Raw genomic sequence first — 23,746 nt, forward strand, 5'->3', positions numbered from 1 at the left:
GGGTTCTGATTTAAGTAATTATTTTTTAATTAACTTATTATTATTTAGCTTCAGTTAACTGACTGTATTTATGACTTGATTTAATATAGATTGTATAAGCGTAGGAATGTATATATGCATGTGTATTTCGAAGCCAGAGGTTAATCTCAGGTGCCCTCCTCTGTAACTCCCCATGTGATTACTTTTTTTTTTTTTTTTGGTTTTTTTCAAGACAGGGTTTCTCTGTAGCTTTGGAGCCTATCCTGGAACTAGCTCTTGTAGACCAGGCTGGCCTCGAACTCACAAAGATCCGCCTGTCTCTGCCTCCCGAGTGCTGGGATTAAAGGCGTGCGCCACCACCACCCGGCCCCCACGTGATTACTTTTAAAGACTGATTTTTATGTGTGTGGTGTGAGTGCCTGCATGTAGTTATCTGCACCACATATGTGCAGTGCCCACGGAGGCTACAAAGGGGCACCAGACCCACTGGAACCGAAGTTACAAGCAGTTGTGGGCGGCCATGTGGTTACTTGTGCTCTTAACCATTGACCTATCTCTTCAGTTCTTTTACATTGTTTTTTTGAGGCAGTCTCGAAACCTGGGCCCCACCATTTTGTATGGACTGACAGGCCAGCAGCTCCAGGAATCCTCTTGTCTCTGCCTCCCGAGCAGATTGCAGGCATGTGCTACCATACTTGGCTTTGTCTCATGGGTGCTGAGGTTCAAACTCAAGTCTTCATCGATGCTTGCTCCTCAAGTGCTGTACTGATGGAGCCCTAAACATTGGTGAACTTTTACTTTGCATTTGTTAGTATTCTTTTTTTTAATTAAAGAATTATTTATTTATTATGTATACAACATTCTGCTTCCGTATATGCCCGCACGCCAGAGGAGGGCTTCAGGTCTTATTACAGATGGTTGTGAGCCACCATGTGGCTTCTGGGAATTGAGCTCAGGATTTCTGGAAGAGCAGCCAGTGCTCTTAACCATAGAGCCATCTCTCCAGCCCCTTGTTAGTATTTTCTATACTAATATTTTAGTCTAGTATAAAACTGTACGTGTTTCAGTATTCATTAAAATAAGAGAAAATTTCTTGGTAATACTCTACAATAGAGAGTCTCTTTAAATCTCTTGTTTTGAATGAGTAAACTTTGTCCTAAAATTAGTACAAAGTAAAATATACACTTATTGAAAACTTTGGTTTTCTTTTTACTAGATACTCTGACTTTGTTGTTCACGAAATTGGAAAAGATGGACGGATCAGCCATTTGGATGACTTATCTGTTCCAGTGGATGAGGAGGTAGAAATCTCTAGAAAAATCCATCTTTTGTAAACAATAGCTCTTCCTAAAGATCCTAGAAAGGTACTTGTACTATCTCTGTGTAACTCACTTGCTTTCTGTGGTAAAAGGACCCTCCTGAAGATGCACTCACTGTTCTGACAGCTGAAGACAGACAGCAACTGGAGGAGCTACAGCTTTTCAAGAACAAAGAAACCAATGTTGCCATTGAGGTAAGCAGTGCAAGAGTGAGGTCTAGGGTTTGTGTGATTCCCTCCTGCTGGGTTCGTGAGTAACCACACAACAGCTATCTGGGCTTAAAAGGATGGCTTGTGCTGTTGCTCTCAAAGGACAGTCTACTAGGTTTTTGTTTTGTTTTGTATAAATCAGGGCAAAAAAATCAATTTCAAGATAACTATATCAAGAAAAATTCGGTTTGTTTTATTCTTGTTGAATAAACAGAATGAAAGGATCTCATGGTCCAGCCTGGACTTGGATTTTTCCTCCTCCTGTCTTCATCTTGCAAATGCTGAGATTACCGTGTATTCCAGCACACCCAGCTTTTGTTTTTTTGGAGAGTTGGTATCTCTCTATAACTCTTCTCAACCCCCCATCCCCATCCCCTGATGGGCCTTACATTCTGTCTCAGCATCCACCTTGCCTGACTAGCAAAGCTGTGTTTTTCTAAATTCTGTGGCCAAAATGTATCAAAGAGACCTGTTGTTTAGAACCACAGGATGATAGTTACATGGCTGCAAAGGACCATGGTGGTCAGGGGCCTGGCCCTGGCAGGAAACTCTGACTTTATGGCTTCTTAGTCTGTTGGGATTAAGAGGGAGAGTCTCAGGGAAAAGAAGGGAGGAAGCCCGTTACTCAACCTGGATCTACCGCTAGCTGAGAAATAGAGAACTTAGATGATAGGTGGAATAGCAAAGGCATTGTTCAACTTTCCTATGGCAGTTCTATTTTTCTAGGTTAGTACATCTAATGAAATTGTCATGTTAACCAAACATGGTACTGGGGACAAAACCAGGGCTTTATATATGCTAATTGTGCATTGTACTATTTCACTTTGTTTTGTTTTGAGACAAGATCTCGTGGCCCAGGCTGGCTTGGAACTGAACATCACTGGATAGTCAAGGATAGCTTTGAGCTTCAGACCCTTCTGCCTCTCTCTCTCTAACTCCTAAATTCTGGAATTATGGACACCATACCAGATTTATAAGGTGCTAGAGATCAAACTCTGGACTCTGTGCATAAGTCTAGCATTTACCACTGAGCTACACTCCCAACCCCTTTACCACATTGTAATGAACTAATAAATTTTAGATTGTCTAAAATTTCTCCTTTTATCACTCAGTGTCTTAGAGTTTCTATTGTTGTGAGGAGACACTATGACCACGGCATCTCTGACAAAAGAAAGCATTAAATGGGGGACTAGTTTACAGTTCAGAGGTTTTGTCCATTGTCATCATGGTGGGAAGCTTGGTGGCATGCAGGCAGACATGGTGCTGGAGAAGTAGCTGAGAGTTCTACATCTGGATCCTTAGGCAGCAGGAAGAGAGAGTAACACTGGTCTGGCTTAAGCATCTGAAACCTCAGAGCCAACCCCCAGTGGCACACTTCCTCCAGCAAAGCCATGTGTCCCATAGTGCCATTCCCTGTGAGCCTGTGGGGGCCATTTTCATTCACACCTCCGCATTCAGTCACTCCAGCTTCTCACAGCTCATTGTCCTCCTCCAGCATTACCACGTTCATTCCCTACCCTCTCTTCCTGAGGAATACTGAACAATTCACCTGTCGACAAAATCCTTGAATAGGTTGTGGTTTCTCTGTCATTCATCCTTTGGGCAGCTTGTTTGGTTTGACTTTGTGTGTTTTGAAATAGACTGTCACTGTATAGCCTAAGATAGCCTGGGACTCTCGTCCTCAACCTCCCAATTCCTGGGATTGTGGGCACTCATCACATGTCCAGCCTTTAAATGTTTAACTGATGTCAACTGGACTTTATCCCAACTCCTAAAAATAGGGCTTGTTTATTTATTTATTGTTTGGTTTTATTTTGCTCAAATTTATTTATTTGGTTTGGTTTAATTTTGTTTTTGGTAATTTTTTTTTATTGGAGACAAGTTCTCATATAACCTATCCAGTCTCAAACTCTTGATCCTCCTGTCTCTATCTTCCAAAGCAGAGGTTATTCCTGAGTGCTAGGATTAAAGACATGCACCATCACATTTTAAAAAACAAAACAAAATAAAAAACCTTTTAAATTAAATTTAGAATTTTTTTTTTAAACTGTCATCAATAATAAGCAGTTTCAAAGCTCAGACCACCAGTTAGCTTCTTCAGCTTCTGGATCCTGCTCCTGTGCCCTCTTCCCTTTCCCCTTCCTCATACTACATGGCCAACAGTGACTACCAGAGTCAAGCCCCGGATAGTAAGAAAGGGGTTACCTAGGCAGAGGCAGGCGGATCTCTGTGAGTTCGAGACCAGCCTGGTCTACAAGAGCTAGTTCCAGGACAGGCTCCAAAACCACAGAGAAACCCTGTCTCGAAAAAACCAAAAAAAAAAAAAAAAAAAAAAAAAAAGAAAGGGGTTACCTGTGTTTTTAAGTATGAATTTAAGAATTGTGTAGAACAGCAGTTAAGGCTGGAGAGACGGCCAGCAGTTAAAACCCCTTGTTCTTGCAGAGGACCTGAGTTCAGTTCCCAGGACTGGCTCACAACTGTCTGAAATTCCAGTTCCAGGAGATCCAATGCCCTCTTCTGACCTTCTTGGGCACCAGGCACACGAGTGTTACAAATACATACCTGCAGGCAAACACACACACATGAAATAAAAATAAATACAGTTTTAAAAAGTAAAAAGAGCTGGGCGGTGGTGGCGCACGCCTTTAATCCCAGCACTTGGGAGGCAGAGGCAGGTGGATCTCTGTGAGTTCGAGACCAGCCTGGTCTACAAGAGTTAGTTCCAGGACAGGCTCCAAAACCACAGAGAAACCCTGTCTCGAAAAAGCAAAAAAAAAAAAAAAAAAAAAAGTAAAAAGAAAGAATTGTCTGTAAGAGCAATTAAAGATAGAGCACAAGTTTTCCTACATGTAAAATAGTGTTGTGTCTTAGGCCCGTGTACATATCCCACATATGGCAAAACTAGCTCTTAGTCTGAAAGCTATGTTGTCGGCTCACAGTTTTAACTTTTATTTATTTATTTATTTATTTATTTATTTATTTATTTATTTTTTATGTTTACGGGTGTTTTACCTGCATGATATATGCCTATGTGCTACGTATGTGCCTGTGCACAAGGAGGCTAGAAAGGGTCATCATCTCCAGGAACTGAAGTCACAGGTAGTTGTGAGCCGCCATGTTGGTGCTGGGAATCAGACCCAGGTCTGGGAAGACATCCAGATCTCTTACCTGCTGAGCTATCTCTACAGCCCCCAGTTTTAACTTTTAAAGGGCATGAATTATGGACAAGTTACCTTATCTAGTAAATGAAGAGGAAATAATTTGTATTTTTAGTTTAGTGGTGTTGGTTTGGTTTTAAATATTTATTTTATGTATACGCGTGTCTTGTCTACCTACCTGTATGTCTATGTACCACCTGCATGGCTGGTGCCCAAGGAAGTCAAAAGAGAGAGTCAGATTCCCCTGGAATTGGGATTAGCTCTTAGTTTTATTGCTTTGCTAACCATCTCATAACCATCATGGAACATACTATGTATGTAGCTCCACTAGCCTTGAACTTCTGATCAGTGTTGGAATTATAAGCAGATGCCCTGCCTTGCTAGAACTGGTTAAATTTTGAGTCTAAATATATATTTTCAGCTTTTAGGTTGCAACAACTAAATCAGTCTGTGAAACCAAATTCGTAGGTCTCACAATCAGCACTTTTAATTTTTCTTGCTGTCAGAGGTAAGGAAAGTGACCCAGTTAACTTATTCCTTTATAACTTGTAAAAACCCCTATAGTACGTGCACATGTGGACATCAGAGGAAAATGTGTGTGGCTCAGTGCCTCGACCCAGTGAGCCATTTTGCCAACCCCACTATCAACATTTTTAAGAGAGTGAATTAGAAAAATACTTGTTCACTGAGTATAGCATTAATGTGTTTTGTAAAATCTTTTTTGTTTTTAAAATATGGCATATCCAGCCTTTTGTGATGTTGAATAGAGGTAAGATCTGTTTCTTAGTGTGAAAAACTTCAAAAGCTGACAAAAAGTTGTTTAAATGATAATTTTAAATGTTCTTTATTTTTTTTATTTATTTTTTTTTGTTTTTCTTTATGTTGATTTTCTTTATTGTGTTAGATTTTCCCCCATAAAATAATTTAATATAAAATAAAGTCCAGTAGGAGGCAGTTGTGGACTGAGTTGGCAGAAGGATTAACTTTCTGTTACCCGGAAGGCTTATCTCTCAGCATCTTGTTCTGTGACTTCCCCATGCTGTTTATCTAGAAGAGACACCAAAAGCAGCTTCTGGGGGTGATCACAGAGACTACCTGCTTCATTTCGAATCCAGCTCTTGTACCCTGCCATTACGTAACTTCAAACACATTCTGTCACTCTCCCAAGCCTCCTTCTGACTTCCACATGATGGCACAGTGATGGGTTAGCAGGGAGCTCGTGGGGAGTGAAGGAAAAGGTGAGTCTGAGGTGCTTGTGAAGCATCTGCAGATGCACTGTCCACAAGCCCTTGGCGTCGTCATTATCAGGCAGCCCGAAGTGTTTTCTGAAATAATAGCCAAGTGTTCTTGTAGACTTTTGCATAGATGATAGATGAGCCATGTCTTCATGTTATTTTCCTATTTGATGCTTGTTAGAGTGTTACCTGTCTTCTGTTTTCCATAGGTCATTGAGGACACCAAAGAAAAAAGAACCATCATCCATCAAGCTATTAAATCTCTCTTCCCAGGATTGGAGACAAAAACAGAGGATAGAGAAGGAAGGAAATACATCGTAGCTTACCATGCAGCTGGCAAAAAGGCTTTGGCAAGTAAGCATGACATTGCCCACTTTCTCCTGTGAGGCGAGGGGGAGGGGCAGGACCTCCCACCCCCACCTCCTTTGCTTTGCTTATTCACGTCTTGCCGTTGTACAGAGGGTCATGTCGTGTCTTCAAAAGGTCAAAAGTCCTTTCAGATGGAGAACAGCTCTGCACACTCTGTCTGGTGGACTTTCAGTCTTGTATGTGAGTGCAGATTTACAAAAGCTATAGTGGTGCCCAAGAGAATCCTGATAGCAGAGTGAGCTGATTGCCAATTTAATCAGAAAGTAGGGGGATTTTTGCTCACTGTATGCTCTTAAAGGAAGAAGAAGCCTTTCAGATGAATAGAAATGCTGGCCTCCCCTCCTGGGGGCATATGTCCTGTTTGACTTCCTAAACATGGGTATCTTTGTTCACGTACCTAAAACGTGGGGTTTTAAGAAGTTGACTCTTCATCTGAGTCCTTTTGTTCTCTGTTGTACAGTGTGAACAGATTGTTGGTCACTTTGATGTTTAAGTTCTCATGTGTTCTATACAACCATGAGAATTTTTATTTGCCTAGACCCCTAAGAAAAATTAGATATTTCTTGTTTTCCTTATCAAATCAGTACATATGTTTTTCATGAAAACTAAACAGAAGACAGTTATTTCTTGATTTTCTTCCCCTACCAGTATCTGGTGCTGTACATCTCAAGTTCTCCCCTATAAGCAGTCAGTTATTTCAAAGTACATGTATCACCACAAACCCTCAGGGTGTTGTCGTAAGAGGCTTGAACCCATTAGGACCTGTCAATATCCCCTAAATGAATAGAGATGGCATAGTATATGAATGACGATTACGTTTGTAATGATGCTTCCAGGAAAATGAAAGGGCTTAAGAAAAAAGCCAGGTTGGCCACCTGGAAAAAAATCAACCATCAGTGAGAAGTTTTGAGTGATCAGAGGAAAAGGTAGAGACCTGAGGATGCTCAGTTGATACCAAAAAAACCAAAGCTGGGCATGATGTCATGGGCCTGTAATGGGAGGCTGAGGCAGGAGGATCTACTGTTCTATGTAAAGTAGTATCTCAACATCCCCCTGTCAGCCAGAAATGCAAAGGAGTCCATGCCGGGGGAAGTGATTTCAGTGACTCTGTTCCTGTATTTTCAGTTTTCCAAAGGGCAGTATGTCACTATTCCAGATAAAGGATAAAGGTGACTTATCACATACAATCATGGGCATATTGGGTCTTAATTCTCTCTTGGGTACATTTGGGGAGGCTGTAGTTGATCAGCATTTGATCAACAACCACTCTGCCAAGAGGAAAAGCAAGGTCTTATTCTGCTAGTGTGGTTGTGAAGATGCAGATTGTAGAAGGCACAAACTGTGTTTTTGACTGATTGCCTCTTGAAAATGACCTTCATTTCTTGGGCAATACTATGTTTTGTGCAAGGAGGACGTAGCCTTTATAGTTTCCCTTATGTAACAGAGCCGTATCTTGTTCTGTTTACATCTAGGATTTCTGTGCTTATGTCATAGCTACCTTTTTTGTTTGTTTTTGAGACGGGGTCTTACTATGTAGCCCTGGCTGACTTTGAACTCACTATCTAAGTCTGTCTAGTCTCAAACTCAAGAGATCCACTTGTCTCTGCCTTCCAGGTGTTGGAATTAAAGGCCTGTGACACCACACCCTGCTCACTCTTGCTCGCTTTCTTTCTGTCTCTGTCTCTCTGTCTCTCGTGTGTGTGTAATTAAGATTTTATAAATGAGTTGTGTATACGAAGCACTTCCTCCCCATCTCACTTTGAACATCCTGAGTAAGGCAGACTATTTTACCTTTTCTTTTTTTTTTTTTTTTTTTTTTTTTTTTTTTTTTTTGGTTTTTCAAGACAGGGTTTCTCTGTAGCTGTCCTGGAGTTAGCTCTTCTAGATCAGGCTGGCCTCAAACTCCCAGAGATCCGCCTGCCTCTGTCTCCCAAGTGCTGCAATTAAAAGCGTGCAGCAACACCACTACCCAACTATTTTAGCTTTTCAAAGAAGCAGTTTGGACTAGCGTTTTCAGATGGGGCTAGCATTTCCCCGGAGGCTTGAACCTCTTGGACTTGAGGGTTATGGTATATAGTCAGAGTTGGACTAAATCTCCCTTCTGAGTTCTCTAGCTGAGATAGTCACTTGGGAGTCTGCATTCAACCTTTTCTCATGCAGTTTTCCTGCCCAAGCTGAAAGTAGCCTAAAGGAAAAGTCACCAAGAAATCGGAGAACAGGTGTTTGGAGATTGATTCATGGCCCTGAGAATGGAGCCCAGTGCCAATGACAGTTTGTTCTCCTGGGCCCTTTAAAGCTTAGCGATTTGTTTTGAAGGCCATCTACTGCCAAACCCTGGTATAAGGTGTTATTTGTGGATCATATGTTATTAAACAAATTTGCAGCATTCCTTTTTTATTTACTTATTTTGGTGTGTCATGTAGCCCAGGCTGGTCTCAAACTCACTATGTAGTAACCTTGAACTCTTGATCCTTCTGGCCCCACTTCTGCTGGGATTGTAGTTGTCCACCACCACATCCAATTTTGTTTTGTTTTTCAGAGGCCAGCCTGGTCTACAAGAGCTAATTCCAGGATAGGCACCAAAGCTACACAGAGAAACCCTGTCTTGGGAGGGGGTAGACAAGAAAAACCTCTCTTTGTAGCCCTGGCTATCTTGGAACTCGCTGTTTAGACCTGGCTATTGTGGAAACTCACTCTATAAACCAGGCTGGCCAGGAACTCACAGAGATCCACCTGGCTCTGCCTCCCAAGACCTGGGATTAAAGGGGTGTGCCACAACCCAACCAAGACTTACAGGATTTTTATGCTTTCCCCAAATAGAATTGTCCACTGTGAAACATGATATGATAATCCAGTCTAAAAATGACACATTGCTTTATTTCAATTTGGTAAATTATATGTAATTATTATAACATTATACAAGCAGGTAATAAATTGGTATTTTGAGATTATATGCATCCTAACTGCTTTCGAGAACTTGTTCTTAACCACAGACTTAAAAAAAGAAATCTGGGCAGCCATTGTAGCATACTTGTACCATCTCAGCATTCAAGAGACAATGGTTTTTTGTTTTTTTGTCTTTTCTATTTATTATGTATACAATATTCTGTCTGTGTGTATGCCTGCAGGCCAGAAGAGGGCACCAGACCCCATTACAGATGGTTGTGAGCCACCATGTGGTTGCTGGGAATTGAACTCAGGACCTTTGGAAGAGCAGGCAATGCTCTTAACCTCTGAGCCATCTCTCCAGCCCAAGAGACAATGAAATCATGAATTTGTGGCTACCCTGAGCTACAGAGTCCAAAAGGGCTACTGCCTCCAGGGAGAAAAAAACCTGTTTTTATGAAATATACAAGTTCTTTGTACTTTCTGAAGTAAATGGTTCTCAGGCAGGGTCTCTGCACCTAGAGCTCTACCTACCCAGAATAGAGCGACACTGGTCTTTCTGGGACAGACCACACAAAAGGAGAAATTCCGAGGCCACAGAGAAAGTGCTCCAGATTTGATGAAACAGGAACTTGAAAATATGCCCATCACTTAGCAACACAAAAAAGTCACTTAATGTCTATTAATTAAGCTTGGTATTGGACCAATTAGACGGAATTCAGTTTACACAGTAAGTTGAAACAGAAGGCAATATATACAGTGTGTTTTTTAAATTAAGCAGTAAAGCAAAGAGAGAGGGGAAAATATAGTAAGGAGAAGACATGCTTGACTTTGAAGATTGTAGAGTCATGAATGTATATAGGAAGTGAAAGGGTCAGAGAAAGGGGAAGGTGGAAATTTAAGGACAGCAGTAAAGACAATGGATGGAGCAAGATATTGAGAAAGCTGAAAGGTTGGTATATGGGGTGCATTAATGAAGATGACCTTGAGGAAGCAGAAATACTTCTGCACGCCACCCCATCTCGTCCTCAGGCTACTTCCATCTTTCTTCACGGGAGCCCCTGCATGGTTTCCCTTGTTAATTCGTTTCCTTCTGTGTAGGTCTGGACTGTGATGCCATGCCTTCAGAAGGTAGAACTAGCCTTCTGGAAGTAGGAAGTGAAATGCCAGCCTTAGAATTCTTTGTGAATGTATTATAAATTGGAGTGACTCAAAATGTGTGGAAGTCATCCTTACTTCCCTGAACTTAAGTGTTCTCAGAGGCTATTTTTATAGAGTTTTCTTTTTGTTTTTTGTTTTTTTTGGTTTTTCGAGACAGGGTTTCTCTGTGGTTTTGGAGCCTGTCCTGGAACTAGCTCTTGTAGACCAGGCTGGACTTGAACTCACAGAGATTCGCCTGCCTCTGCCCTCCCGAGTGCTGGGATTAAAGGCGTGCGCCACCAACGCCCGGCTAGAGTTTTCTTTATAGAGTTTTTGCTTTTGCTTATTCAGAATATTTCCAGTGCAAATGTTTTACTTTTATATTTTATATTGAGCATTCTTAGAAAATGAAGATTTGTATTTGTTAGTTGCAGAGGTTATTGAATTCATGTTCTGTGCTTGGGTTTCCTAATAGAAAGTGCATGGTTTGTCTTGGTTTCTGCTAAGGGAAAATAACATTTAGGTTTTTAGTCTTGTGGCTATATTTATTTCTTGCCTTTGTACTTACATGTGACTATGCTAAAAACCAGAATTTAAAAAATATAGCCACACTTCATCTTGTGTTATACTTGATGATTTTAGCTTTTTATTGTGAACTTTTTAAATTCTGTGCCCAGATAGAGAATGCAGCCCTGCGTGTCCATCCATCACCTTCATGATGACTGACATTCCTTTATTTCTGTCTAGTCCATTTTAACACAAACATACACACACTTTTTTCCTTTTGGGAGCACTTTAAAATAAATTAACATGACATGTCATTTTACTCATAAATTCTTCAGTGTCTGTTTACCAAATGAGGACTAAAATCCCAAGCCATTATCACATTCAGTAAGATCAAAATGACTCCCTGACATCTACCCAGCACACGTTCAGTTCTCCCTAAATTCTTCAGAACTCTTAAACTCCCACAACTTGTTCAAACGACAGTAAAGTACAGAACATTGCGTTCACTGGACGTGTCTCACAGATCATCTCTTAAATCTTTTAATCTGTAAATTGGTGATTGTAGGAAAGTTCTCTCTAATAATCTTTCAACAATGTTCAGTTTTTTGTGAGATTCTTTTGTGTAGGGTGGGGTGGGGGGTTTGTTCTGGAGCTCTCTCTCTAGCCCAGGCTGGCCTAGAGCTCTCGGTGCAAGGTGTACTGGGATTAAAGGCATGCGCAGTTTGCCCCCCCCCCCACCAGCAGTGAAAGATTTTTGCAGTTCAATGCAGGAAGCACACAAAAGAGGCATGAAGCAAAGCAGCAATCGCATTCTCATCACAGCAGACACCCAGTGTTTCAAACATGTCCTAACATGTTTGCTGAAAACCATCTGTTGAAGCAGACACGTTCAATTTTAGTCTTGAAGGATGAATTGTCCTTTGTGAAGATGCTGAGTCAGGAAGGCTGTGCCTAGAGGGGAGATTCCTGTTTGTTTACTGTTTGCCTCTACAACATCCCATTGTTGTGTCTGAGTGGCTGTTGACCCACCACATAGTACCAAGTGCATTCCCTTACCATGCGATCATTTGCATGTTCACCTCTAAAGCACCTTAACAGGATTATAAATTAAACATTCCTCTCTTGTGCTCTTTATGCTGTGCATTTGGACAGAGGTCAGAACTGCAGCAGGTAAGAGTGATTGGTATTTCGTGTAGACAAGATGAAATACCAATGTTGTCCTAAGTATTGAGTACAGATAACTTTGCTTAAGTGGGAGTGAACTGGAAGGAAAAAACGAGAAAAAGATATTTCATTCATAACCCTAAGGAAATTGTGAGAATGTCACACCAAGAACTAAGGAGATACTTCTAATATTTTTCTATACATGATAGAAAAGACTCACATATTCATCAAGAAAGAAATTGATTTTCTAGGCATGTTTATATTGTGATGGTTTTCTGAAATGGGTTATTGGTTCTCTGCCTTGCTTGGTGGTTTTTACATTGTAGATGAAGTCATTAACCTGTTATCAAAAAGTGCTTTTGCTTGACAAAGCCAGATAGTCAGTTACCTTCAGTCCCAGGAAGAAGAAGCCTCTGAAGATGAAAAGACTTTTTTTAAGGACAATTTTCAAAGCAAGAAGATTCTTTCTAGTTGATTATGCAAAATACTTTCTCATAGGTTTTCTCTCATGGAGTGCTTATATCAATGAAACTAGATGCGTTCCTTGAAAACCAGCTCACCTGTTATATAGGACTCATGAACTTTCTGTATCTGCAGACTGTACTTGTAGCTTATTTTTTCCAGAGTCCTGATTTCTTTTCTCTGAGAAGTTTACATCTAAATCTTGTATTGTTTAAAATGTGTTTCCAGATTGTATAATTGAAATATTCAATTAAAAGAACAGTTTTAACAATCAGGGTATCCAGGTTATAGATTGTTTATGTATCCCCAAAGAGCTGGGCAGTCATGCTACACTGACTCAGAAGGTAGCATTTAACATGGCTTACGTTTTTACATACACTGACACTATTAAGAGTCAGGCTTTAAATGCCAGCTACTCTCTCATGTAGATATCTTTGTAGATATTAACTAAACTTTTGTGCTAGAAATGGCCTTTGGAAAATTTACAAAGTCACTAAAACAAGCCCTTATAAACCCTGTCTCCATCTGTGCTACCATGTGTGAATTTCTAGTGGTGAAGCAGGAATAATAGGGTCTATTGTAAAGGTTTTTCCTCTCAAATGAAGATACAGGGCCCCTTGGTTCTGATGTGTGCTGATCCAGGAACCCGCAAAGCCCTGTGGGTTCTACAACTGCTGGCTACTGCTCATGTCCCATGGCACTTACACTTCACTTCTCATTTTAAATGTGGACAGATACTGTCTGAGTGACTAGTTACAGAAAGCTCAATATGTATAGTTCATACGGCTAGTTATGCTTTATGACGTCAGGGTACATCTGATTGATGTGGACAGATACTGTCTGAGTGACTAGTTACAGAAAGCTCAATATGTATAGTTCATACGGCTAGTTATGCTTTATGACGTCAGGGTACATCTGATTGATGTGGACAGATACTGTCTGAGTGACTAGTTACAGAAAGCTCAATATGTATAGTTCATACGGCTAGTTATGCTTTATGACGTCAGGGTACATCTGATTGATGTGGACAGATACTGTCTGAGTGACTAGTTACAGAAAGCTCAATATGTATAGTTCATACAGCTAGTTATGCTTTATGACGTCAGGGTACATCTGATTGATGTGGACAGATACTGTCTGACTAGTTACAGAAAGCTCAATATGTATAGTTCATACGGCTAGTTATGCTTTATGACGTCAGGGTACATCTGATTGATGTGGACAGATACTGTCTGAGTGACTAGTTACAGAAAGCTCAATATGTATAGTTCATACATCTAGTTATGCTTTGTGTCAGGGTACATCTGATTGATGTGGACAGATACTGTCCAAGTGACTAGTTACAGAAAGCCTAGTGTGTATAGTTCATACGGCTAGTTATGCTTTATGACGTCAGGGTACATCTGATTGATGTGGGCAGATACTGTCTGACTAGTTACAGAAAGCCTAGTATGTATAGTTCATACAGCTAGTTATGCTTTGTGTCAGGGTACATCTGATTGATGTGGACAGATACTGTCTGACTAGTTACAGAAAGCTCAGTATGTATAGTTCATACGGCTAGTTATGCTTTATGTCAGGGTACATCTGATTGACTATTGAACGGTTCTGTAGCATAAAGTGATCTCCATAGAGTTCATTTTAAAAAAAAAATTATTATGATATATATGACATTTAAGTTTTTTGTTTTTAAGATCCAAGAAAACATTCTTGGCCAAAATCTCGGGGAAGCTACTGCCACTTTGTTCTATACAAGGAAAACAAAGACACCATGGACGCCATCAATGTATTGTCCAAATATTTACGGTTAGTGTCTCGTTCTTGTTCTTACACAAAATCAGTAAAATAGGAATGTGTTCTCTCTTTCCATGCCAGTGGGAAAAGATCAGTAAATGCCAAATGTACTTCCTAATGGGAATGCTTGTGGGAAATAGATCAATAAACTTTTTATCCCTTTGCTAATAATTCAAGATAAAAGTTCTCGAAGTAAATAATTCACATACAATTAAGAGTTCCTAGAACAGTCAGGGAAAGGGATGAAAAGACAAGAGATCACAGGTTTGGAGGCTATGAGAAGTGCCATGATTCTTTGTGTGTTTGTGATTTTAGAAGAGTGAAGGGATGGCTCAGCTGTTAAGACCACTGGCTGCTTTTCGATAGCATCCGGGTTTAATTCCCAGAACTCACATCATGGCCTATAACCATCTATACCTCTACTTCCAAGGAACCCGACACCTTTTTTTTTTTTTTTTTTTTTTGGTTTTTCGAGACAGGGTTTCTCTGTGGTTTTGGAGCCTGTCCTGGAACTAGCTCTTGTAGACCAGGCTGGTCTCGAACTCACAGAGATCCGCCTGCCTCTGCTTCCTAAGTGCTGGGATTAAAGGCGTGCGCCACCACCGCCCGGCCGGAACCCGACACCTTTTCTGGTCTCCAGTGGCACCAAGCATGCTTGTGCTACACATATAATGTATGCAGGCAAACCCTCATACAGAAAAAAATATTTTGAAAAGAAATGTCTGTAGATACCACAGCAAATTTGTATTCTATGAAAATTTAACTCAGGTTTAACATTTCTATATAGTATATGTGTTTTCAGATGAGCCAAACAAGGTAACCACTAAGTGGCTTAAGTAGCAGAAGTTAGTAATAATTCTCTCCCAGTTCTGTAGCCGGGAAGTTCCAAGATCAGAATATGTAGTTTATTTTCTTTTGGTTTTGTTTTTTTTCTTTTTCTTTGTTTTTGTTTGTTTTTTAGACAGGGTCTCTAGCCCTGTCTGTCCTGGAACTCCCTGTGAAGAGTCCATCTGAGAAGCCACATTCTATCCTGGTCATCTCTTTAAAGGCCTTGTTTCCAAATGTTATCTTATGTGTTGCTGGGAGTCAAGGCTTCTGCCTAGGAGTTTGAGAGAACATGGGTCAGCCCTGAATACCACACCTAATTAAATAACATTTCACTTTTTTTATTAGCTTCCTGAAAAAAGTCTGTGGTTTCTTGTTCCATCTTCAAGACAGTCCTCCTAAGGATATAGACAGGAGGAAATGATTCCTCTGGGATGTACAGTTGGGATTTCTTGGAGTTTGCAAATATTCCTCTGTAGAATTTTGTATATCTCCATATCAGAACTATCTAGCCACTCCTTTAATCCTAGCACTCAGGAGGCAGAGGCAGGTGGATCTCTATGAGTTTGAGACCAGCCTGGTCTACAAAGGGAGTTCTGGAACATCCAGGGCTACACAGAGAAACTTTGTCTTGAAACACACGGGGGGGGGGGGGGGGGGACTATCCAGATCCCTGTTTTAGCATTTGGCTTTTTTTAAAATACAGATTTGTAGATTGTATTTAAGGTAAAAAAAAAAAAAATCACATTACTGTAACTTCTTGAAAACTGAAGATATAAAATGTTCAGAGTGCTACATTATATCTCTAGAATATTTTCCCTTTTATTGTTACAGTTTTATGCAACTTAACAAATTGTTTCTGACTATGGGCTTTTGTTACTGTTTAGCGAAGTCTGAAAGCCAGGTGATTCCCTGACAGCCAGCAAGGCTGGGAATCAAGCCCTGCTAAGAAGGCAGCTGTTGCTGCTTTAATTTGCATGTTTATTTAAATTTTTTCCAATAAAATCTTTTTTTTTCTTTTCTTTTCTTTTTTTTTTTTTTGGTGCCTGTCCCAGAACTAGCTCTTGTAGACCAGGCTGGCCTCGAACTCCCAGAGATCCGCCTGCCTCTGCCTCCCGAGTGCTGGGATTAAAGGCGTGCGCCACCACCACCCGGCCTTCTCAATAAAATCTTAACTAAAGTTTCTCCTTATTCTCTTAGTATGTTAGTAAGTGTATTTTGAAATAAGTTATTAGAAATGTGCTTTGGTTAATGTGTAACTTAGGAATGCTTTGATTCTGTCTCAACAGAGTGAAACCAAACATTTTCTCCTATATGGGAACCAAAGACAAAAGGGCCATCACAGTCCAGGAGATTGCTGTCCTCAAGTAAGTAGAGTTCCCCTGAGATTGGCTCTGAGAGGTCCTAGCACTCACTCCCTTCAGAGGCCTTGGGCTTGTTCTATGAAATTAACCACTTTGAACTTTATATGATATCTCTGCCTTTTACAAATGTTTTAGACATTTTTATTGCATTTATTTATCTGTTTATTATATTGTGTGCATATGTATACACACCCCATGGCACATTTGTTGAGGTCAAGGACAACTGGAGACAGTAAGTTCTCTGCAACACTGTGGGTCCCTTGGACTGAACCCTGGTTGGTAGCAGATGCCTCTTATCTGCTAAGTCATCTTGCCAACCCTGCTTTGCTTTTTTGCAAATAATGTTTTTCTACTTCATTTTTTTTTCACCCTGAATCTCTGCTTCCTAATCTTATCAAATATATATTTTCTGAGTAATTTTACAAAGCTGTTGGTGATAGAGCCAAAAGAATAGGTGAACTGGAGTTGGAGAGATTGCTCAGTGGTTAAGAGCACTGGCTTCTCTTCCAGAGGACCTGGGTTCAATTCCCAGCACCCACAAGGCAGCTCACAGTTGTCTGTAACTCTGGTTCTAGGGCACCTGGCATCCTCACACAGACATAATGCAAGCAAAACACACCAGTGCACATTAAAAAAGAGAAAGAGAGATAATAAGTGCACTGTTGCTTTTATCTGCTGCTTTGTCCCACTGATCTTCCCCTTGGGGAAGGGGATGAGTGGGGGTTGTCAACGGCTCCGTCTCTGGGAGACTGGCTGGCTGGAGCAAGCACAGTTTATTTTAGAAAAGGGAAAACCTTCTATGCCCCCCACCCACCTGAGGGAGGGGAAGCAGCAGCGCTGGTATCAGGAGACTGGTTCAGGTCGTCTTGTCTCGTGGCACGGCAGCTGTTGCTGGTGCCCATTGGCAGACCTAGGTTGGCTTAATTTAGGGAAGTTACATACTGCATGCTCAGATAGTCAGTTTAGTCTGGTTTAAGCCAGCAAGGCCCTTTGTGCCTGGGCAAATATTCCCCCCCCCCACAGTGCACCTTTCTCTCTTGTTTATTAAATATTACAAAACAGTGAATAATATATTTTGTTTGTAACAGACATGCAGATGAAAAAGAAGGTCTCTACTTTTTAAAAAGTTAAAGGACAGAAAAATGAGTAGAACCCTCCTAGAGTGGGATGAGAGATGAACTAGGGGTGTGCCTTAGTCTTGATTGCAGACCCGGGACTATGAAGGACAGTCAGAAAAAGTTTGCACAGATAATGGGATGGGATACTGTGGTTTTAATTTGAATAAAGGCATCTCATCTCTACGCTATGTGCTTTTTCAACTGGGAAAGTCTCTGTTGTGGTAACTGGTCCTATTCATTATAAGATATTTACCAGCCTCCCTGATCTCTGTCCTTTCTGTACAACAAGCACATAAGTTCCTGCTGCTCATACAGTTGTGAAAATTAAAGCCATCTTCTGACTTGTCAAATATGCCCTACAGGGGGCAGTGTTGCCTCTGGTAGAGAACTAATGGTCTTGATTCTAGAAGGATGAGATGATTCTTGGGGCATGGGAGGTTGTTATTTCCAAGCCAATAAAATAGCTTATGAAGATATTAGAAGGACTTACAAAACACAACACATTTACTACCTTGTAAGCAGTTTTGTGGACATGTAGCAAGAAATAAAGCTTTCTATGTACTCATTTCAATGGCTTATATGCTAAAATTGGAGTCATACAGAAGAGCTATCATAGCATCCACACAAGAAAGACAAATTTTCTGGGGCGTTTGTTATTTTTTCAGTAAATAGATACTGCAGAAGAACATTAGGTTATGCAAAATCCCTAAGACTCTGAAAGACAAATATTACTACCCCCCCATATGTGGACTCTTGGTTTTAAGTGTATTGGTGTGGGGGTGTCATGGGAGGGGAAGAAAAGACCTCAAGAGGGAAGAGAGAGAAAAGTGATTGAAAAGGAACATGTATGGTAAAAGGTGGGGACTGTTTCTGAGAATGTTTGGAATCAGCAAGAACTGGGCAGTAGAGAAGGTGGGAAGGATAAATGATAAAACATATATGTAAGAAAATGACATAAGAGCCGGACGGTGGTGGCACACGCCTTTAATCCCAGCTCTCGGGAGGCAGAGGCAGGCGGATCTCTGGGAGTTCAAGGCCAGCCTGGTCTACAAGAGCTAGTTCCGGGACGGGCACCAAAGCTACAGAGAAACCCTGTCTCGAAAAACAAAAAAACAAAATGACATAAGGAAACGCATTCACTTTGTATGCTAAACTTAAAAGGAGAATAAGGGGAAAAACAAAATAAAAGTAGATTAAGACTGAAGGAAGGAGGAGAGGAAGGAAAAGAGAAAGGGCAAAGGAAGGCAAGGAAAGAGGGTGGCTGAGGGAGGGCAGGATCCAGATCCTGAGGACTAACTACATAGTTTATGTTGAGGTCCATGTTACAACAGCTTGTATTCCAGTCCTCTTCTGTGGCCTGAGGCAGTGGCCCCTCTCCATCGTGTGTGTGTGTGTGTGTGTGTGTGTGTGTGTGTGTGTGTGAAGGTGTTGCTTTGTTTGAAACTGGGTGAGAATGCTAATTTGAGGTTTAAAAACAGGCATTTCACCAGCCAGCAGGTGTCAGACTTGATCAGGGTACTGGTCTACCCTCATAGACTTTTTTTTTTTTTCATTTTCCTGTTGACTTTCAGTAATCTCAGCAGGCCTTCTAAATGCTGCCCTTTTGAAAGCACTTTACACTTATCTCGCGGATACAGACTACACCCTGCGTTTGCTCAATGGATCTGTGTGGTAGTCAGATTGGCCTTTCCCATGAGAACTGGTGAATAAGAAAAACCCATTCTGCCACACAGAGATTTTAAGTATTGCTGTGTTGATCAGTCCTGGGATAAGCAGCATTTCTATCTACTTTCTTGCAACTCTGAAATACTTGGTAATTTCAAACAGGATCTCCAACTGTCTTATTCAAACTGACTTGTTTCTTTTCCTGCCTGTTCGTGCCAGTCTCCTGTCTGAGCTTGGGCCAATATTTCTCCAGCTTTGTTTTTAAAGGCTTCTGTGTAGCAGGTGTTTGTTGACCCTTATTACTTAAAAACAAGATTGTCACATGTGAATTTACAACCAAAAATACTTGATCTGCAGTCATTAAAATTGGTGAACAGTATTGTCAATACGCACCTTCACCTTCAAGAACTAAGAGTAGCTCTGTACTTTTGCCGGATGGATGCAGAAATGACTGTTCATTGTATACTGAGGGAAGAGAATATTATTCAATATAAAAAAAGAGTGAGATGCCAGACGGTGGTGGCGCACGCCTTTAATCCCAGCACTTGGGAGGCAGAGGCAGGTGAATCTCTGTGAGTTCGAGACCAGCCTGGTCTACAAGAGCTAGTTCCAGGACAGGTTCCAAAGCCACAGAGAAACCCTGTCTCAAAAAACCAAGGAAAAAAAAAAAAGAGTGAGATACCGGTATATCTTATAGCATAATAAACCCTAAGAGTTTTGCGTTGTTGGTTATGTTGGCAAAGTCCATTAATCCTAACACTTTACAGAGTGAAGCAGGAGAATAGCAAGTTTGAAGCCAGCCTGTATACAGGGGACCCTGGCATTTAAAAAATGAAGGGAGGACTGGAGAGATGGCTCAGAGGTTAAGAGCATTGCCTGCTCTTCCAAAGGTCCTGAGTTCAATTCCCAGCAAACACATAGTGATTCACAACCATCTTTAATGAGGTCTGGTGCCCTCTTCTGGCCTGCAGGCATAATGCAGAAAGAATATGTTGTATACATAATAAATAAATAAATATTTTTTAAAAAATGGAGAGAGGGAGAAAGAAAATTACACTAAGTAGTTGGCCATTAAAAAAAAAATCACTATTTGATTTCTGTTCACATGAAATGTTCAGCATGGGAAAATCTGTAGACAAAAAGTACATTAACAACTACAGGGGAGGCAGGGAAGGCCAGAGGACATAGAGTCAGGGCTGAGTGGATGAGGGTGGTGATGGTGATGGAGATACACTGCACACATTGTGAGTATACACTAAATAAGTACACACTACAGGGAAGGCTAGAGGACATGGAGTCAGGGCTGAGTGGATGAGGGTGGTGATGATGGAGATACACTGCACACATTGTGAGTATACACTAAAAACCCTGAAAACAAATAAAATGGTGATTTTTTTCTCTCTTTTTTTGAAAAAAGAGATTTTTATGTATTCTTATATCATGTATGTTGAATTGCCTGACTGAGGGTGTTGGATCCCTTGAAACAGGAGTTATAGACAGTTGTAAACTGCCGTGTGGGTGCTGGGAATTGAACCCAAGTCTTCTGGAAGAAGCAACCAGTGCTCTTAACCACTGATCCCTCTCTCTAGCCCCCCCAAAATGGTGAGTTTTATGTTTTTAAAGAAGGACAAGGCTTGGCACTCACCTTTATTCCTTCCTCTCTACCCCAACACACATACATGTACACACACTTGAGAGGCAGAGACAAGCAGGTGTCTGAGACCAACCTGATCTACATAGTGAGTGCCAGACCAGCAGGGCTACATAGTGAGACACTGTGTTGAGAGACAGAGAGATGGGGGGAGGGGAGACACTTACCTGGCATTAGCTAGAAGCAGTCTCCAGAGGTTGCCAGGCAGCCAGGAGCTTGATTCTTTTTTGCTCCTCCTGTATTTTTTATTATTATTATTTATTTATTATGTATACAATATTCTGTCTGTGTGTATGCCTGCAGGCCAGAAGAGGGCCCCAGACCTCATAGATGGTTGTGAGCCACCATGTGGTTGCTGGAAATTGAACTCAGGACCTTTGGAAAAGCAGACAGTGCTCTTAACTGCTGAGCCATCTCTCCAGCCCCTTACTCCTGTCTTTTTCTTTTGCTTATTTTTATTTTATCTATTTATTTTGCTCCTGTCTCTGAAATATTGTCACTTTCTCTAGCATTGTCTCCTGACTAAAGAACTCCTTTGACTCATCCTCACTTCTTATGCTAACCCTGTGCTGTTTTGAATATTTTGTGGTACAGTTTCTGGACTAACTCATGCCTTTGACTTTCAACATTTTCTCTCTACATCTCTATTCAAGGGCCTGGTGCCCTTTTTCTTCTGGGCCACTGACTTAGCAACTGGAGCACTCCTGCTCCCCTGCTTGAGGTTGCCCTGGTTTATGTGAGGTCCTGAGGATACACAGGTAGTAAGGGAACTGGATGTACAGGTTCTCTCCTTTTCCTGACTCTGATGGCTATCTTCCTACCTTTTCTATTACTTTTTTTTTTTTTTAACTTAACAAGGCTGGAGGTGTGAGGCCCTGGGGTTAGTACCTACCACTGATCAAAAGTGGAGGAGGAGGTTAAGCAATGAAAAGCTTGGGTAGTCTGCTTCCCTACATTTCAGATGAGGAAATAAACAGGCTGATGTCCATCAAGGGGTTGATTGTCTTCAGAGAATATTGGGGTATTTTTGCATAAAAATTCCCGAAGAGCTTAAGGGGGGAATGCCTGCCTGGCATGTATGAAGCCATAAACTCAATTCCCAACACTGAAATAAAAAGAATTCCAGGAGCTCAGATATTATATAGGTGATTTTTTAAGCTGTGTTTTATTTTTATGTGTATGAATGTTTTTGCAGCTTCTGTATATGTGCACTGTATATAGTGCCCTTGGAAGTCAGAAGAGGTTGTCAAATCTTTTGCAATGGAAGTTATGGATGGTTGTGAGCCATGATGAGGGTGCTGAGCATCAAATTTGAGTCCTCTGGCCCTCAGCAATGGTTAAGAGTGCCAAACAGTTCTTAACAATTGAGCCATCTCACTAGCATGAGGAGAAAGTTTTATTTTTAATTGTGTGTACACTCTTTGTGGGGCACCTTCAGAGGCCAGAAGAGGCCATCAGATCCCCTAGAGCTAGAGGTGCAGCTACTTGTTAGCAGCTCAGTGTGGGTACTGCTCTTAATTGCTGAGCCATGTCTCTGCCCTATATACGTGAATTCTAATTTGCATAGCTTTACTTTGTGTATATGCAGGTGTGTGTGTGTGTGTGTGTGTGTGTCTGTAGAGCAAGAGTGCACCATTACTTTTCCCCGTGTGTTAGAACTTGAGAGGCCTATGGAACAGTTTGATGACTTGAAACTTTGGGGTAGTACTCAGTTGCTGAGGTCCACACCTAGACCTTCCCAAGTCCCATATTCATAGACATAAATATACAAATATACACACACATACATATACTGTATGTACACACAAACATGAATATACTGGAAGCCACTGGCAGACTCAGGCCAAACTCAACCCCTTGCCTCTGTTACATGACAAAGTTACTGTCTTTTTAAAAGAAACAAGGACATAGGAAAAATTAAAACCATAATCTTAGGCACTGTGATGTGCTATATGGTACAGTGTTCTGTCTGCATGTATGCCTGCAGGCCAGAAGTAGGCACTAGGTCTTATAGATGGTTGTGAGCCACCATGTGGTTGCTGGAAATTGAACTTTATATTGTACTTTGAACTTTGAAAAGTTGTTTTTTGTTTTGTTTTTTTGTTTGTTTGATGTGTTGGTTGGTTGTCTTTAGGTAGGGTCTCACTATATTTTTTTTTAATTTATATTTTATGTAAGAGTGCTCTGCAAATATACATGCAGGCCAGAAGAGGACACCAGATCTCATTATAGATGGTTGTGAGCAACCATGTAGTTGCTGGTAATTGAACTCGGGATCTCTGGAAAAGCTGCATGTGCTTTTAATCTGAACTGTCTCTCCAGCTCTGCAGGGTCTCACTATGTAACCTTGGCTAACAGGACTGGCTGGCTATATAGCCAAAGATGGCCTCTTTATAGCCCTTACAGGATTTGGGTATTTTGTGTGTGTGTCTGTGTGTGTGTTTTGTTTTGTTGTTTTTAGATTCATCTTTTTTAATGTATGAATATTTTGCGTACATGTGCACCATATGCAGGCTTGGTGCCTGTGGCTGTCATAAGAGAGCAGATGGTTATAAACCACCAGGGGGTACTAGGAATGAAACCCTAGTCCTCCGTAAGAACAGCAAGTGTAGCATGAATAATAAAAACCCAGAGTCAGATATTGAAGTTCAAGCTGAAGATCAGAAAGCAAAGCGGTTGGGCCGTGGTGGCGCACACCTTTAATCCCAGCACTAGGGAAGCAGAGGCAGGCAGATCTCTGTGAGTTCGAGACCAGCCTGGTCTACAAGAGCTAGTTCCAGGACAGGCTCCAAAACCACAGAGAAACCCTGTCTCGAAAAACCAAAAAAGAAAAAAGAAAGCAAAGTGGCCAATAACTAGCTCTTACCTCTACCTCTGATCAAAATGAGTGATCCTGCCTCC

General features: G+C 41.1%; 1 protein-coding gene across 2 annotated transcripts in view; it reads left to right on the top strand.

Annotated features, from left to right (window-relative positions):
- The window catches only part of Pus7 (pseudouridine synthase 7), a 47,650-nt gene that overhangs the window by 5,888 nt on the left and 18,016 nt on the right, over positions 1–23,746 (top strand). The window contains exons 3-8 of one of the 2 annotated variants that reach the window (XM_057758785.1): positions 1,196–1,280; positions 1,391–1,492; positions 6,110–6,254; positions 11,955–11,972; positions 14,123–14,234; positions 16,337–16,414. In XM_057758785.1, coding sequence (XP_057614768.1) covers positions 1,196–1,280; positions 1,391–1,492; positions 6,110–6,254; positions 11,955–11,972; positions 14,123–14,234; positions 16,337–16,414 — 540 coding nt within the window. The remainder of the gene's footprint in view (positions 1–1,195; positions 1,281–1,390; positions 1,493–6,109; positions 6,255–11,954; positions 11,973–14,122; positions 14,235–16,336; positions 16,415–23,746) is intronic. The other variant, XM_057758786.1, reaches the window with a different exon arrangement.

The sequence above is a fragment of the Chionomys nivalis genome, chromosome 26 (genome assembly GCF_950005125.1).
Source record: "Chionomys nivalis chromosome 26, mChiNiv1.1, whole genome shotgun sequence".
In the NCBI taxonomy this organism is placed as follows: Eukaryota; Metazoa; Chordata; class Mammalia; order Rodentia; family Cricetidae; genus Chionomys; species Chionomys nivalis.